At 36.2% G+C, this 17,315-nt stretch overlaps 1 protein-coding gene across 1 annotated transcript; it reads left to right on the forward strand.

Moving 5' to 3' along the window:
• Window positions 1-1,841: 1,841 nt before the first annotated feature.
• On the forward strand, window positions 1,842-16,697 carry LOC149534520 (uncharacterized). Its single transcript, XM_089805258.1, has 8 exons — window positions 1,842-2,286; window positions 8,606-9,069; window positions 9,191-9,616; window positions 9,836-9,897; window positions 14,043-14,145; window positions 14,267-14,338; window positions 14,550-14,660; window positions 15,528-16,697. Exons 2-8 carry the CDS (start codon window positions 8,668-8,670, stop codon window positions 16,044-16,046), a joined length of 1,695 nt encoding a protein of 564 aa, XP_089661384.1. The 5' UTR covers window positions 1,842-2,286; window positions 8,606-8,667; the 3' UTR covers window positions 16,047-16,697.
• Window positions 16,698-17,315: the final 618 nt, after the last annotated feature.

Consider the following 17,315-nt stretch of genomic DNA (forward strand, 5'->3'; position numbering starts at 1 on the left):
AATGTTATTGATTTAGTAGATAGTGTTTGTATGGTTTTGCATCCACATGTAAATAAATTTTATTATAAGCAATATTATCGTCTCTCTTATCGAGAAGAGATAAATCATCAGATAATGTCATTCTAAAAACTATTATTAATCTGCTTGATTGAGCTGCCAAATCCTTGACTAGGGTTTACCAGAATATCTTGGTTATTTTTGTAGCACTTTAGTTAGATATTTTGAACACTAAGAATATATGGACACATTTTTTAGAATACTTACCTAGTGAGATTTATAAATTCAAGATTAAAACTGATAAAATCAGATTTTCCAAAAAAAAAACAAGCACAAAAAAATAACCATACATCTAAGAAATGTCATCAAATACTTGTACATTAAAAATCACAATGTTATGTAAACCATATATCTACAAACCCTTCAATATTTGTATGTTAAGTTGAGCATGCACAAAACCCTAATCATGTAGTGTTAATGTTATGTAAATCATAAAACCTCCTACATAAATTCCAAAAGTTTTTGTTTGCAAAAGACCATGAAATATTTTTTTAAGAATATCTGCAAAATCACAACAAAGAGCATTGATATGGCCATGATTCAACTAGTAAAACTTGGAAGTGAACATTTCTCAACATATTTGTATTTGAGTTGGCATGACATGACCAACTTTGATATAAATACGAAAGAGAACTTATATGGTTGTGGTTCAACTTTAAAATTGTTAAACTAACACTTCTTAGCATATTTCTAAATAACCGAACTATACATATGAACAACTATCTCATTTATGTGCAGTTAAGATCTCCCACACTCTCCATTAAATGATATAACAATGATAATTATGGTGGATTTTTTAATTTCTTTCTAATTAAAAACTAAAAATATGATTTTTCTCCTTACTCTTTTGAGAGCCAATATAAACATAAATAAATAGTATTATTTAAAATTTCTAAATATTATTTATGTTTTCCAATATAAGAGATGATTAATGAAACTTCTATATATATGATCGGTAAATGACATGAGTAAATTCGAATCCAGGAACTCCCACATGAGAGCCTCACGAGTTCCCATTATGTTGTAGGCTTTTGCCTAACATTAATATTAATAAAAAAATTTCAATTTTTTAAAATATATTAATATAAATGATTTTTATAGTAATAAAATAATGTTAGATTAAATGAAGTTGATTCATTATACCAAAGTTTAAATCCTTGTAACTAAACCAAAATATATTCCTAAATAATATTTGACTTTTTACTTAAGGACAACTTGTAATTTAGATATATACTCTTTCATAATATTCTATTCTACAAAAAGACAATTTTTTATTAAAATAATAGAATCCTATAAAAATATTGTCATAAGATCTCAATTGACCCGGTTTTCAATACTTATCCCTATTTTATTATCTTCTCATGAGAAGTACACATCTAAATTAATTAATATTTTAAAATATTTTTCGATGGAAAAAAACATTTTTGAAATGAAAAACCGATGTAAAAAGACTATAAATTGGCAATAAAATTGAAGTCTCTTTTTTAGTCTTATCATTTTGCCACTTTAAAAAACTTATAAACCATATTATAATTTAACATAAAAAACAAAGGCCGTTTCTGGATATCTAAACTAGATGGCGTGGAGACATCTGGCGGGCATATACTGATCGGACTGCCACGTCAGTACTAGCTGCTGAATAAAGTAGCTCCATTTTCTGACGACTTCGCCTGACACGTCAGATGAATATTGTAAACATAACTGCTAACCGTGGTTATGGATCTGCCGGCCAAGGTACGCATGTGAATGGTACAAAACCAAATCACGGTTAGCTTAGGGTTCTTAACGTCGAGCAGGTTCAAACGTTCTCTTGAATTTGAAAAAAACAAACAGATGCCCAGTTCGAACTATACCATAGAATAGTCAGCAAACAATTAAAAACAAAGTGAGTGAGAAGACGGCAGCAGTCCAAGGGAATTCCACCATTAAATTGGCTTGTGGGTTTGTTGATTGTTGTGCACAAGCATTGGTTTTGTAATGGGAGTGTGCTAATAGTGTTCTCAGCAAGCTTGATGCAGTTTCTTGAATTGTTATAGGGACTTTGGAATCCTGGGTAGAAGAGGGGTTTAAGGATCCACTTGGAAATTGTTTTTTGGGTTCAAGGCTTGAATTTTGGGAAGTGCATGCTGCCGAATTCTGTGAAAACTTGCTCCTGATAGTGTGACAGAGGATTAAGCACTGGGTTTAGGAAGCTTTTTAGTAGAAGTACAATTCGGATTCATATTGCAGGTATGTGCTACGATATTAGTATCCAATTGTTGATATTGTATTGGGTTTGGCTCAGTTAAAGCAATTGAATGGTATTTATTCCTTTTTGGTTAAGTTGTCAGAGAGTTTTTGTATACTGTTTTACTTATTTGTTATTTTTTGCATGGCGCATGAAAATTATACTGTCAACCAAACCTAGTTTTTATGTAGAGTGGATTATGATATGCGTTTTTCAAATAGTTGGCTTCACCATGTTTGAGCAGAGCTGGTGTTCTTTCATGCTAGATTGATTCTATCATGTTAAGGTATTTTCGCCAGGGCTTTTTTGTGTTACGTTATGATGATAGCAAGTTTGCGGATCAGGAAACAATTTACCGATGCATTCTGAGTAAGACATTTGTGATTCTAATTGTACTGTGGCTCGAGTTATCCTCATCTGTGTTTTATATTGTTTTTATGGATAGCCTTACAAATAGGGATGTCTGTTAGTCGAGTAGATTGCCTTTGTTCTTCGATGCTGTAAAAGGGTTCTTATCTGTTTAAGAAAACTATATTTAAAGATGGATCCTCTGCAAAGTTGCAGACAGAGGTAATTACTTAAATAATATTATTGTCTCTGTACCCTGGCAGTGAATCCCTTTCCATCAGCTTTGCCGGGGGGGGGGGGGGGGCTATCTTTCTGGGAGCATTGAAGAGCTGAAATCATGGGAGGTTTTTTTGATGATACGCATGTTCGAATGAAGATTCCTGCACTATGGTTACTATAACTGGACTCACGTGGAGAATGAAGTTTCCACTATCTATATGTCACTAGCTATTCCACTGACCTGGGAATTCCCTATATAAGAATTCTTTTCTCCATGTCTAATCTTTGCACCAATTTTAGCAAGCTATGCAGGTTGGAACCTGTTGCTTGCGAGTGGGTGCACCTCCTTTAGACAGTAGATAGTAGATGCTCTCTACGAATAAGCATAATGTTTGAAAACAATGGCCGTGTACCTGTGTGGGAGTCATTGCGGTCTTCTTGCTTGGTTTGTTTCTTGTTTGTGAATATTACGACACTGTTATACAGATCTAGGAATCATCATATTTTTCTTATTATGGCTTGTGGACTGTCTTTGGGATGTTCATGTGGTCAAGGGAAATTATCTTCTTCAAAAGATGTGTTGGTAATCATGGAGAATTAGTGTTTACGAAATAACTGTAGGGTCACAATTACTTTTTTAGACAAAATATTGGGGTTCAACCACCAACAATTTACATATGTGCATAACTCAAGAAGTTGTAGCAAGGATTTAGACATAATAGAACCAAAACCAAGCCTTGCTAGATCTCCTATAAGATCTTGTCACTTTATGACCTCGAGATTGCTTATTTGCCTTCATCTGCCTGCTGCTTGCTTCAGCCTAGCCTTGAGCATTCTCATCCACATATTCTGAAGAAACTGACAAAGAGGAAGGAGATTAGTTGATATAATATAATATTGATTGAGGAACATGAGTGCTGATACCCCATTTCTCAGCTGTTGAAATTATAGTGGGTCACACAGAGTTTTGAATTCTGGATGGGGTAAGAGCCTTGTAAGGTAAAGCTGCATCTGTTTGTACTTTTATGCTTGAGGCAGGCAAATATGCAGCACAAAGTATTCACTTTTCCCTTGCTCAAACCAGACTTCATCACATTTTCATTACCTCCATCACTACATTGGCTACCTCCACCTTATCTAGCCCAATTTCCTTAGCTATTTTCTTCACATCCTTAGCTGTGGCAGGCCAAAACCTTAGGAGGTGATGGAGGGGGAATAGCTTTATGTTATGAGTGCTGCTTTGTGGAGCAGCTATTATGAGGCTGCTTACACGTTGCAGAAGAAGAATTCAAATCAGTTGATGAAGGATGCACCATCTGTGTTTGACTTTAAGGCCAGAAAAACATGCTTTTTTTAACCATGCAACTTGTTTGCTGGAGTTATGTTTTGGTGCACTGCATCCAGATGCAATATGGCCAACCTGAAAACTTTTCCTGCACCATAAAGAAATGCTCTATAATCTATCACTGGCTTCCATGTTCTATTGTCAACCTTAAGCCATATTTTGTCAGGAAGCCCTCTGCCTAATCCAGCTCCACCTAGATTCTAGGCAAGGAAGACTGTTTTGTTTCAGATTCAATTTAAAAAATCTGCCTAAAATGTTACCTATACCTTGGACTTGGAGCAACCATCAATCCAGAATTGTATAGATATATGGCAAGATCACCCATACTGGCAAATGATTGAAATGACTCGATAATTGGGTTGAAACCTGGAAACCAAGTTTTAACAGGCCATGTTGTAGAATTTAAGATCTAACTTCTGCACGAGAAACTTTGAGTATTTGGGTAAATTCCAGTTATACCTTTGATTTTAGATCACCAAGATGTAGTTATTCATGCACGGAAATCAGCAATACTGGACAATAGATATTAATCCTGTTTTGGAAAACTTATCCTCATATTGCACCTCCTCTCCTAATGATAAGATAGGATGCATCCTCATTCAAGGAACTATGTGTGTTTGCTGCATATTCAGACCCAAATGCTCCTTTACGGCATTCACTGAAACTTTAGAGATACCTCATCTTTAAACAAATGTTTATCATTTACAAGCTGCTGCCTACTCAACTTCAAAATACTTAGACCATCTCTGGATGAATTAGCCACCCCCTGATTATCAGGTGTTGCTGGAACCAGAGGGACTTTGAAATCTGTCACAGAGGGTTCTGTTTCTGGTGTATTAGTATGCATGCCCAGAACTATAGAGGACTTCATTTGCAGAACTTGAGATTACCCCATGCAAAACATTTCCAGCCAGTGTAACACTGGCGCTTGGGTACATAGGGACGAGTTTTCAGGACAGGGGGACGAATGGCCTCAATTTCAAGATGGTTGGGGGACGGTGGTGGGCGTAAGGGGCAGGGGCAGGGGCAGGAGGGGGTGTTGTATGCAATATATATAGAACTTGAAATGCTAGTTATGAAATTATGTTTCAGTATAACATACCAAATTGAAATACTTGAACATAGCAAAATTACAACACGAACTAGAACCATGAACATTCAACATATTAACATAGTACATACCGAATAGTGACATTCAAAAATTTAAATTCAAATAAAAATTCAAGTACTGGTCCTGGTGACAATGTGGTTGCGGAATAGCGGAGGTTGGTACTCCAAGTACTTAGTGTGGGGGCATCTCAGGGACGGGTACTTTGAGGTTCTCAGGGGTGGTAGTCCTTGGGTTTCACTTTTTTCAGCTGTTTACTTTGCTAGATTCGATTCATCAAGGTTTGCAGATGCATGAGCCTAGAGAACACATTTTGAAAAGCTCCTTGCCAATGTTAGTCCAGTGGTGCATACTTTATCAGTGATAGCAATTTATATTTTTGCTGCCCATTCCAAATTATTGACATTAACTATCTGCTCATGAGAATCAGGGATCAGCAGAGTCTTTTAAAGCTAAATGAATTGCTTTAAGCTCCTTGAGCTTGTCCAGTCCTATATTTTAGCAGTGTTTGGGCATTTTATCAGCAAATTCCTTGCATCATAAACACCTTCTCTACTCTTTACAAATACTTTGATGAGACCACGTGCTTGCTAACACTACAAATGCCTATTACATTTGCCTTTATTGCTTATCTATTCTTATTTAATGTCTTTTAATAAGGTTATCACTTATCTGCTGGTTTCCTTAGATGACAGCATTTCTATTATTATGTGAAATGACATTTTAGCATTTTTCTTTATGGACACAGCTCATGGGTTAAGTATTATGCACCCTGCTAGTTTTCCTTACTAACATCTCTATTATTCTGTGCATGATTACTTTTTAATGCAACTGAATATAGACAGCTAATATATTATGTATCACAATCTGTTATGCCTTTTGGTTTTCTGACTTCATGACATATTTCTGCTAAACACTTGCTTTTGATGGTAGAAGTTTGAGGAGCAGGTAGAATAAAAATTGTTTGTATTCAAGATAAAGTCCAAGTACAGGAGATAAGGGTGTGATGGTGATTTTTAATCACATTAAATCTGGTGCACAATTATTCACTTGAATTTGTAAATCACATGTCCCATCATATAGTGCTTTTTGCTGGATCTATTTCTTCTGCAATTATTCACTTTTTGCATTCATCCTTTTCCTTCTTTTGTTGAGTTTTTTGGTTGTCATTTGGCCTGGCCAGTTTCTCATTGATTATGATCTTCAGAACATAGTTACATGGTTTAGATTAAATGCTAAAGTCTATCCCTTGCAAAATCATGGCGCACATTTTATGCTCTCATGTTGACCATAGTGAAATTTTTTACCTATTCATGCTACATGTTAAGTAAAGTAGTTGATTCAGAATTAATTTGAATGATATTCATTACAAAGTGATTGCTGACTTAAAGTTGTTTGTATTGCATTTTCTATTATTGACATGAAAATATTTCCAGGTTAGTCTTAGTGGTCTGTAGCATCTGTTTCTACGAGGAATAAGTATAAATGTGTTACTTTCAGCGGTCTGATAACAAAGGTGGACAAAATTCAGTGATAAAATTGTATGATATCAAGTGCAGAGTTACTTCAAGCATGTGGAGAATTGGAAATGTATCCATAGGCAGTATTTTACCCTAGAAAGATAAGACTAACTTATGCCTATATAAAAATATAATAACACGGAAAGATGAAAAAACTCTTTCCTTTTTGGCTCATGGTGCATCCCCTGTCAACTCTATCAACCGTAGTTGATGTTTTGATTAAGTAAAAACAGGATTTGAAAGGTCCCGAAACCTTGTACAAAGGGACAAGAAAGAGATAGCAATGAGAACCAAATACAACTGTGGAAAACCACCTGACAAACTAGAGGGACACACCCAAGTTCCCTACAAGAGGGCAAACAGCCCAAGAAACCAAAGTCCATCAAGATTTACATTTAGGTCCCGACTTATGAGAACGCAAAGCCATATCAAAAGAGTGAATGGTGGACTTGCCTTTTTTTCCTTTAACTGATGTCCAACCATCCTCCACCTTCCCAGCAGCCTTTTGCCAATCCCCACTAACTTCCAAAACCCCCGCTACAGGAAAAGCACCAGCAGCAGAGTTCTGGCCCGAGTCAGCGGCAGAAAAAGGGCCAACATCAACCTTCTGACACAAAACCGCCAGAGGAACATCAAATGAATCAACAGAGTCAGCACCAGGGGAAGAGCCCTCAGTAAGAGAAGTGCAACCGTAGTTGATGTTTCTGTTTTGAAGTTCACTATTTATTTTGTCTATTATACATATTTCTTTCTGTTGCTCTTCAGGGTCCTAAATGATTGGGCAACTTCCTCTTTTTTCGGAATGGCCTGCAATCCCTTGCCCTTTTTCAGTATTGTGGCAGCTGCTTCATTTAGGCTTCTAACTGTTTCTCTGTTTATATACTGTTCTTGCTTCTTGCTTCATATGCAGCCAAGTGGAGTTAATTTGAATTTGCAACAACATCTCCTGGACTGTAATTTTAATTAAAATAGTTGAGGAAAAAGTAATAACCTTTTTTTAAAATTTGTTTTAGACCTTTTCTGATAATATAAGGGGTTGTGTTCCTCAATCTGCACCAAACTTAAATAATTTGCACTCTACAATCAATTCTGTCTCCATTAAAACTACTTTCCAAGTTATATGGCAATGGAGGAGCTATCATGCAATGTTGCAGCTAGGCCTTTGCTCTTAAATGACCCTGGGTAGGAAATTCTTCTCTGGGTGCATCTTTGCACTTCCAAATTAAAATCTATGTTGCAACTCTTTTCTTTACAATTCTACGCAAGAATAAATGCAATACAATCTATTCAGATAGTATAAACTGTGGTTCATACTAGTCTTGGTATTTAGTAAGACCAGAATGTTTGTTATGCAAAAGAATAAGTTTCGTCGTTATATCCTAGTATCAGCGAGACCCTGTCTTTTCTTTGCCTAGATTTAACTAACAAATCAAGTTTGATAGTTCATTTAATGAATGAAGGGCTGTAAACACAAATTGTTAATTGTAACTAATCCAAGAGGTTTTGGTGACAAAATGGTACATGCCTTTTGAATGACAAAAAGTAATTTTTGATGTTTTGGATAGTTTAATACTGTAAAAATATACCAACCAACTTAATCCCGTCTCTTGTACAATTTAGTCATGCAGAACTTGGTTTTTTGTGACCTCTCCCATTGTTTTATGTTGGATTATTCAAATGATTTTATTTCATATTTTGGTTTTCCTTTGGATCAGATGCAATAATTTAGCACAAGGGGCTTCAATATAAATTGTGTTTATGTTCATCCTTTGGTTTTGCAGGAAGCAATTCTTACTATAAAACATAACCAAAGAAATTGAGTTTAACAATCATTTGTCCAAATATGACTGAAATAGAAGCTATACAATCAGTTATAAGTACTCAAGACTTTTCCAAAAGCATGTCAATTGGAGAAGATGGAAGTCACAAAATGGAAAAGGAAACGTTTCAGCATGGCATATTGTCTGATGATCTGATCATTCAGCAGTCCTCTAACATAGGCAATCTTGGGAAGGAGAACTTGGTTTTTGACACAAATAAAGAAATAAAAGCAGAAATGTTTGAAGAGTGTTTTGAATCTGAAGAGGCTTCAAAGAAAAAAGAAGCTAAAGAAGCAAAGGTTGCAGAATCCAGCGGCCATGCAAATGAAGAATCACGGAATGAACAGCAGGAGAATTCTAAAGTAATTGGTGACAAATCATATGTATCCAATGTGAAAAAGGAGAATAATTTAGTTCTCGACAAGGTATACAGTGAATACAAATGTTTGCAGAATTGTGATGCATTCATCGATATAATAAGAAATCCTAAACCTTGTTAGATAAAAGTTTAAATAATGTTTTTATTTGTTCGCCACTTTTTCACAGAAAAACAGGATGCCATCCTACCAACGTTTGACACATTCCAGATCTTTGAAAACTGGCAATAGTTTACTTGGAAAGAGTGGCAATATGTCTTGTCAGAGCCAAAATTCAAGGATTCCGAAGAGTTCAGTCATAACAACAAAGACTTCAATACAAAGTGGTAAGGATAGAATTTTAGCATTTACAAATAAAGGAAGCAGGTCGGATGAGAATGTTGAACTCACATCAGCTACATCAAAGAGTCTACTTCATAAGAAAATTAGCCCTGGATCTTCAAGGCAAAATTACACTATACCACAACCTTTTTCACTGGCTACTGATAAAAGGGCTTCATTTGGATCACAACAAACTGTCAGTGAAGCAGCTCAGAAACATTCTAGGCGTGCTAGTACAAGTAATGTGGCATCCCCACTGGCTGGAAAAAAACAGGTAGTGGGACTTCATCTTTCAAATTTTGAATAGCCCAAATAGTTTAGAAGAGCATCTAAATCTGAATTGAGGGCAAATTGTGACTGTTGATATTTATGGATCTTGGTAATGCATGGTGTTTGATGAAGATAAGTTAATTGGTGACACATTGTGCTTCAATTGTGAGCAAATGGATCCTAATTCATAATGTTTTGTTTGGATTATTCGTTATCTGTACAGCTGACTGGAAAAACTGCTTCAGGAGTTTCAGAAACCAAATTTTCCCATTCTATTGGACACAAGTGAGTATTGTTTATCTTGCTTATAGTTCTGTGGCCTGCTCATTTTTTTCTAGTATTGCGGCTTTGTGGAAAAATTTCAGAACCATTGCTCTAACAAATGTGCATTTGGTAGCTGGCCTGTAATAGTCAAGTTTCTCATATATAGAAAATGTTTTTTTGCTGATTAATTGTACAACTTGAAAATCACAGCTTCACACCTGCAAAGAATGTACTCATATTCTTGATGTCTGTGTGTCTTCTCATGGTATATTACTGGAAGATGCTAGTTGAGTTTTTATGTTGATTAGAATCACTAAAATTAACAGTACATGACTTTTTCCAATCTCATTGTTTTATAATATTATAAGTTTGGATTATTTATGTTAATTTGCTAAGTTACTGATTCGGATGTGGATTCCGGAAGCGGATACGGGATGCAGGGATTTTTTTTTTTTTTTGGATGCGGATGCGGGAGGAAATATATATATATATTAACATATGCGAAGAAATGCAAGAAATATACAAAAACAAATCATTTCATAAATCATAATATGACTATGAATCTATGATACTTAACAGTTAACTGAACCCTTAAACAAAATTCAAGATATTTCAAAATTCATATGATATTCATATATCAATATCAATATGTGCTTGTCCAACATTAGCGTTTAGTCTTGACTCTTAAACAATAAGTTCAAATAGGTCATGTTCAAGATTCCAACAAAATAAAATTTAAAAACATGGTAAATGATTGAAGTCTGAAGATTCAATCAATCAGAGTCTGACTCTGAATCATAGGGATTTGCAAGAAAATCCACATTCTCATTGTCATCTCCAACTGCTGAAAGATCATTTGAACCAAGCATGGTTCCACTTATGCTAGATGCACCACGTGCCACACTAACATCATCACCGTCTCCAACTCTAACAAGATCATGAAGTGTTGCATCGAAATTTGCACACTCAAGGGCTACATCCCAAAGCTTTGTTGCCCCTTCCTTGTAATGATCATTCTTACGTGACAAAAGACGCAAGTTGGTGTGGACAAAGACCAAGTCCTCAGCTTTCTTGGAACCTAATCGGTTGCGCTTCACCGAATGGATAAAGGAGTATGTACTCCAATTCCTTTCAGCAGCAGAAGAACTAACAACCTATATAGTTGTCACAAAACATACAAATGAAAAGCAAATTAATTTTATAGAATTTATGAAACACTAAATTCTACAATGCAAGTGTAAACATAAAATTTTAAAACAAATTTACAAAACAAAATAAAAAACTTACTTGTGATAGGACTTTGATTGCAAGAGGTTGAAGATGCTTGAAAGGTTGACCATACATGTACCACCATGTGATAGCTCCCATTCTATTTTGGTCCTTTAGTGCAAATGGAGAATGCTTTAACCCCGAAGCAAACAACCCAAATTCTTCCCTCACTTTTTCATGCATTTCTTCCAGTGGGAAGAGTCTTGAAAGGGCTTTGTGGCACCCCTCAGCAACCTCCTCATCCGCAAATGGTGCAACTCTACTCGGCATACCAGCTATCTCCTCACTATAGTACCTAGGAGATAAGGCATATGCAAGGAGGTGCAATGGGGTAGTCATCTTATTCTAGCGATGGTTGATAATTGCTTGCACTTGTTTGCATAAGGCTTCACACTGTGTGGGGTCACTCTCATGTGCTTGTATAGAATGTTTTACCTTCTCAACCATGGTGTCCATGCCATCATACACATCCCCTAAGCAAGGTGTATCTGTATTAGCAAAACGGAGCATAGTCATGATGGGCTCGGTGAAATCCAATACATATGCCACACGAGCCCACCAACTCTCATTCAAGATCAAATCCTTGATCCTTTGTGCTCTTTTTGAATTTGAGATCTTCCATACACCCCATTGATGACCGATGACCATTTGACTTAATGCATCTTTTACTTTGAGGAGTCATCTCATAACGATTGTATGAGATGCAAAACGGGTCTCAGCAACCTAAGCAAGTTAACAATATGTCAATTGACAATATAATTAGAAATTTTAATTTTTAACTAAATTACAAAACCATGAAACTTAGTAATTTAAAAAAATTAATTTACCTTCAGCAACTCCAATTTGGAGTATGTTCTAAAAATGGATTGTGACATGTGGTGGTTGGTCACAAACATCTATATGTCCTCCCCCTCTTCATATATTTTCTTCACCCAATCTACTTCAGTGCCAATCCTCTACATGATCAAGTTAAGGGAGTGAATAGTGCATGGAGTCCAAAAAAATGGTCATACCGATTCTCAACTAAAGCACCCGCACCCCTGCAATTTTTGGCATTGTCAGTGACCACCTGTACCACATTCTCACTACCCACCATCTCAATGGCCTCAATGAGAATTCTAGAAATGAATTCTGAATCCTTCACTTGCCCTTCACAATCAATGGCCTTCAAAAACATTGCCCCTTTGGGGGAAATTGCAATCACATTAATTAGTGGCCGGTTTCTTGTATCCTTCCAACCATCTGACACAATAGTTAGACCCAAAGTTTTTCAAGATTTTTTGATTGGTTGAAGGTCTCTCTCTATATGTGCCCTCTTTTGTTGCGATAAAGTTGTACGCACCTTTTCATAGCCTGGGCTTGTGTAGTCAGCTGGTGATTCTTTGATTGCTGCCACCATTTCCTTCCAATATGGTGATCTCACCAAGTTGAAAGAAAGCCCATTCACATAGAGGCAACGTGCAATAGCTTCATTAGTGCGGTCTCTTGCCCCCATTTTAAATGCAGTGTCCAATGGGCCTCTTTTGCGGGTTGAAATTTCCACTTCTTCCTCATCCTCTCCTGGCACAGGTACCTGCAAGAATGGGTGTTGGGAGGATGCAATTGGTTCAGTGGGTGTCTGTGGCTTGCTCTTTGAGGAATGACCTTGATAGTAGCTTTTTTTTGATCTATTGATCAATGCATCAGCAGCTTCTTGTTCTCTTACAAATGAAAGTATTTTTGCGCTAGTCATTCCAGTACCATTTTTGCCTTTGCACATTCCAAATCCTTTGCCAGTAGGGCCCATAAAATGAAGCTTCACTTGGGAATATGAGCTATTGAAAGGTTTTCCTTTGTTACTTTGACAATAATTGCACTTCCAATAGTATGAGCCACCTTTTGAAACCTGTGATATCCGTGTTGTATGTCTCCACAAAGGAGAACCTACATCAATTTTGAAATTATCAGTCTCTTCCCCTCCTTGGCCCCCCACTGAACTTTGACTAGCACTACCACCGATATCCATTCTTGCTTAGTTTTTTGCAACCTATTTTATAAGAAAATAAATAAATTTTAATTAATTCGTAACAACTATGAACATCAATGATTATGCATACAAGTGGAAAGAAGTGAGAAAAACTACTAAAATAGATACCCAAAGTTGCTTCTACATATCTTTCAAATTTTTTTTTTTGAAAAAAAACTTTACAAAAATCTTCAAGAACTTGAAAAATTTAAAAAATCATCAAAAACTCAAAAACATTCATCTAAATACTCAAGAAAAGGATTGATCACTTACCTTGAATGGTTTAAACTTCTTTGAGAAAGCTATCTCTCCCTCTTCGATCGATCCTCTTCGAAAATGCTGAACTTAGCTTCACAATGAAGGAGTGGCTGTAGGTGCAAAAAAAATATTCTAAAATGGCTCTTGAGAATGCTTCTATGTTGACTTCTAGGGTCGTTTTAGGGTTTTATTGTGAAAAAACACTTTAAAAATGCTTTTAGTCACATGTTGTTATGGAAGTTTAAGTTAAAATAAACTATATTTTATTGCTTTGCCGGCTAAGCCCCGCGGATGCGCTCGGATTCCCTGCGGTTGCTGGTTGGAAGCCATCCGCAGGCATCCGGATGCGTGTGGAAGCTGAGTACTAGCTTCCACATGCATCCGGATGCCTGCGGATGGCTTCCGGCCAGCACCCGCAAGGAATCCGGGCGCTCCACGCATCCATCCGCATCCGATGCGGAAGCTAGGCCAGATACACACGAATCCGTATCTGAGTTAATTTGTTGATATTTTTGACAATGCATCAGTATTTAATACAATAGCAAACTTTTAGGAATCATCTGCCTGTTGATATTTATTTATTTTCTGTGACACAGGTCTATTCTTGTTAACACATTTGTTTTTATGTTTTTAGGCCTTCAACGCCAACCGAAGCCTCTAAAAGCAGAACAGGCATTGTTGCTGCTTCCATGGTTACCATATCTAGATGTAATGAACCGACTGAGAAGCAAAAAGAGGTAAGAAGTTACTTCTAAAAATGGAATTAAGCTTTCTGTCCTTGGTAATTGTTTTATATGTTTTGCTGATTGATTATTTCTTTGTAAAGATTGACTATATTTTCTTTGTATGATTCATCAGTTTAACACAAAAGTAGCAGGAAAACTCCATGCAAAGGAAGAGGAAAGGCGACAATTACAAGCCAAGACAAAGGTTAATGGGAGTTTCATCTTTCTGAAAATGATATGCGATACTGATTATCTTGATGAATAGAAGCTTGTTTCATACTTTTGGTCATCATTTCAGGCTTTCATGTACACTGTTTTTGCAAGTATTAACTCAAGGTTATAGACATTACTATTTGATGTAGGTTCTTTCAATGTATGTGTCTGGAATGCTAATTTGTTTTTACAGAAAATTACAGGAACTGCAGGAAGAGCAGTTGAAGAAGATGAAGAGAAGCCTCTCATTCAAGGCAAATCCTGTTCCAGATTTCTATCATGAAACAATACCCCCAAAGCTTGACACAAAGAAGGTAACAACGATCTACTGTTTTTGGCACATACTCTGATTGTATGCGAGTTTGATGCTATTTAAAAAGTTTTGGCTTACATGGCTGGTCAACATAGCATAGTGATAGTGATTGGCATATTTGTCAAATGCACTGTAAATTGAGAGTACTTCCAAGTTGCATATATATGGCACAAGGAATGGTTAAAACATAATAATGCATCTTATAAATCTTTTTGGAGGAATAAACCATATACTGTGATATGTATTTCAATTAGCTTGGTTGATCTTTGTTGCTTGTTTCCCACATGATATAGTGATAGTGACTGGCATTTGTGTCCAATGTATGTAAATTGGCAACACTACCATGTTGCATATATAAGGTGCAATAGAAAGTAAAAGTCTAAAGAATGTTTAAAACAAAAATATGCATCCTATAAATTTTGTAGAGGAATAAACCCTATACTGTGTTATGTATTTCAAGTAACTCGGTTGATCTTTGTTGCTTGTTTCCCACATGATATAGGTATTGTTATAGAATTGTGAAAGATGGCAGTATGACTTCTAGATGACAATTGTTAGTCATGCTATATGTGAAATTACATAATAATATGCAGATTGTTGTCTTTGGTTGTTGCTACACAAATAGATATTAAATCCTGTTTCCAGGTGAACAAAGTGACACATCTACAACATGTTAGCACTTAAGTAGTTGCATTATGTGGAAATAATTGATAATGCATCAGATTCCGCAAATGGGAACATCTACATGTCGTGCAATGTGATGATAATCATTTGTATTTGGTTCAAGCTTTTTATTCTGGGTCTAGCAGAATATCTATTGGGGTTCTATCCTAGTTTTTTTAATCTAAATTTCCTTGCCTTGTTGCAGGTACCTCTGACTTGTGTGAAGTCACCAAAGTTGGGCCAAAAGAAGAGCATCATTGTTGTCGAACCTGAAGACAATCATAATGAACATGCAAATGGGGATCTTGTGCACAAGACTCCCCCCAAAGTTGGTTCATCTGTAAAGAAGAGTACACCAAATGTGTCGAGCAAAACACCGACAACATCTTCCAAGAGGAACTCCATCAGCAGAGAGCCGATTACTCCAAAGCAAGAAACTTTAGGAATGCCAGAAACAGGACATTCCCTTGTATCAACTGAGAATGGGAATGTTGTCACAAACGAGTTATTGCAGAGTCCTGAAAGTCCAATTAACGAGGAAAAAAGGTTACAACAAGGCGATTGTGTTAAACAGATGAATGAGATTGAGCCTTTGAACAGACAAAGCATGATGTTGGATTCCAATATTGAAGTTGACTTGACTTTGAAATCAGAGAATCCTGTTGCTGTTGCTGGCACAGCTGCATTAATGGAAAACCTGCAGGTTACAGTTGATTCCAATTGAATACCTTCCAAAACATTCCTCACTAATTCGTAGTTGCTGGCGAGCATGTCTTGATGGTGCCACCCAGGCCCAATTATGCCTGCTTTTTGTGATCAAGATTTAATGGGAGCTGCACCAACAAACAAAATTAACAAGGTTTATGATTATTTAATGTTTGGTGGTGATTAGAATATCCATTGCATTCCAAGCTTTGCTGCTACAGATTAGCAGTTTCTGAATGTAGCTAGATGCATTTTCCCCCAGTATTGTTCAAACCTTATTTCATTGTTAATGTTAAAGAGTAGCAAGCAATATCAAATGCTATTGAAACTGTGCAAGTGATAATCTTCAAATCCTTGAAGCTGATGGAAAACAGATTACGAAGGGAAATACTGGTGATAGTAGACAGTGTGGAATGCATTACTTCATTGCTAATGTTAAAGAGTAGCAAGCAGCATTAATGATATTAGAACTGCACCAGTGCTAATCTTCAAATCCTTAAACCTGATAGAAAACAGATTTGGAAGTGGTGCTAATGATAGTAAGAAGCGTGGAATGTAAAGAGGACTTTGCCTGCACTAATCTACCATAGAGAACTGCTCCAATATACTTGCCTTATTCTGATTTTTGTTGCCAAAATATAGAGTATCCAATGCAGTCCAATCTTTGTTACCATAGTTTAGCAGTATAACACTTTTTGGTAAAAGACAGTTTTTTATGAATGTTTTGGATAGCATTTCATGATCATCATCATCAAATCGTTTCCTAATTCTAATGATAAATTATGGAGGGGTTGGAAGTATTACAGCTCATTTGAATTGGTTGTGGAAAATTGGTGATATCATGTCTTTAAGTAACGAATATAATAGATGCTTGTGACATAATGAGTCGTTCAGACATCACTCCATTGCTAATGTTAAAGAAGAGTAAGCAGTATCTAATGTTATTAGGACAGCACTGGTGCTTATCTGAAAGCATTGGGTACAATGAAAAACAGATTAGAAAGTGTAATGGTATCAACTTCAATTAAGCAATGGGAAGTAAGTAGAGAAGTACCCCTGCGCTAATCTTCTGAAAGTACAGACAATCTAACACATTTATTCCGAAATTTGCTGCTCAAATCCACTTGACACATAGAGACAATTGGAACTATATGCAATTCTCTTGACAAGTTACTCTCAAATTGGCCTTGCAAAGTAAGAGTCTGCAATCCTCACTAAGAAATTGCGCGATAGTAGAGCATGTAAGTCTTACCTTTCTAAATATGATCTAACATCTAATTTCCAATCT

This window comes from Cupressus sempervirens, chromosome 10 (assembly GCF_028749045.1).
Source record: "Cupressus sempervirens isolate cs-2001-9-10 chromosome 10, ASM2874904v1, whole genome shotgun sequence".
NCBI classification, from domain to species: Eukaryota; Viridiplantae; Streptophyta; class Pinopsida; order Cupressales; family Cupressaceae; genus Cupressus; species Cupressus sempervirens.

Excerpts from the sequence above, each read along its gene's own strand:
- LOC149534520 (XM_089805258.1), top strand. The coding sequence starts at position 8,668 with ATGACTGAAATAGAAGCTATACAATCAGTTATAAGTACTCAAGACTTT. Across the intron at positions 9,898-14,042 it reads TCCCATTCTATTGGACACAA|GCCTTCAACGCCAACCGAAG; the intron begins GTGAGTATTGTT and ends TTATGTTTTTAG. Across the intron at positions 14,146-14,266 it reads CGACTGAGAAGCAAAAAGAG|TTTAACACAAAAGTAGCAGG; the intron begins GTAAGAAGTTAC and ends ATGATTCATCAG.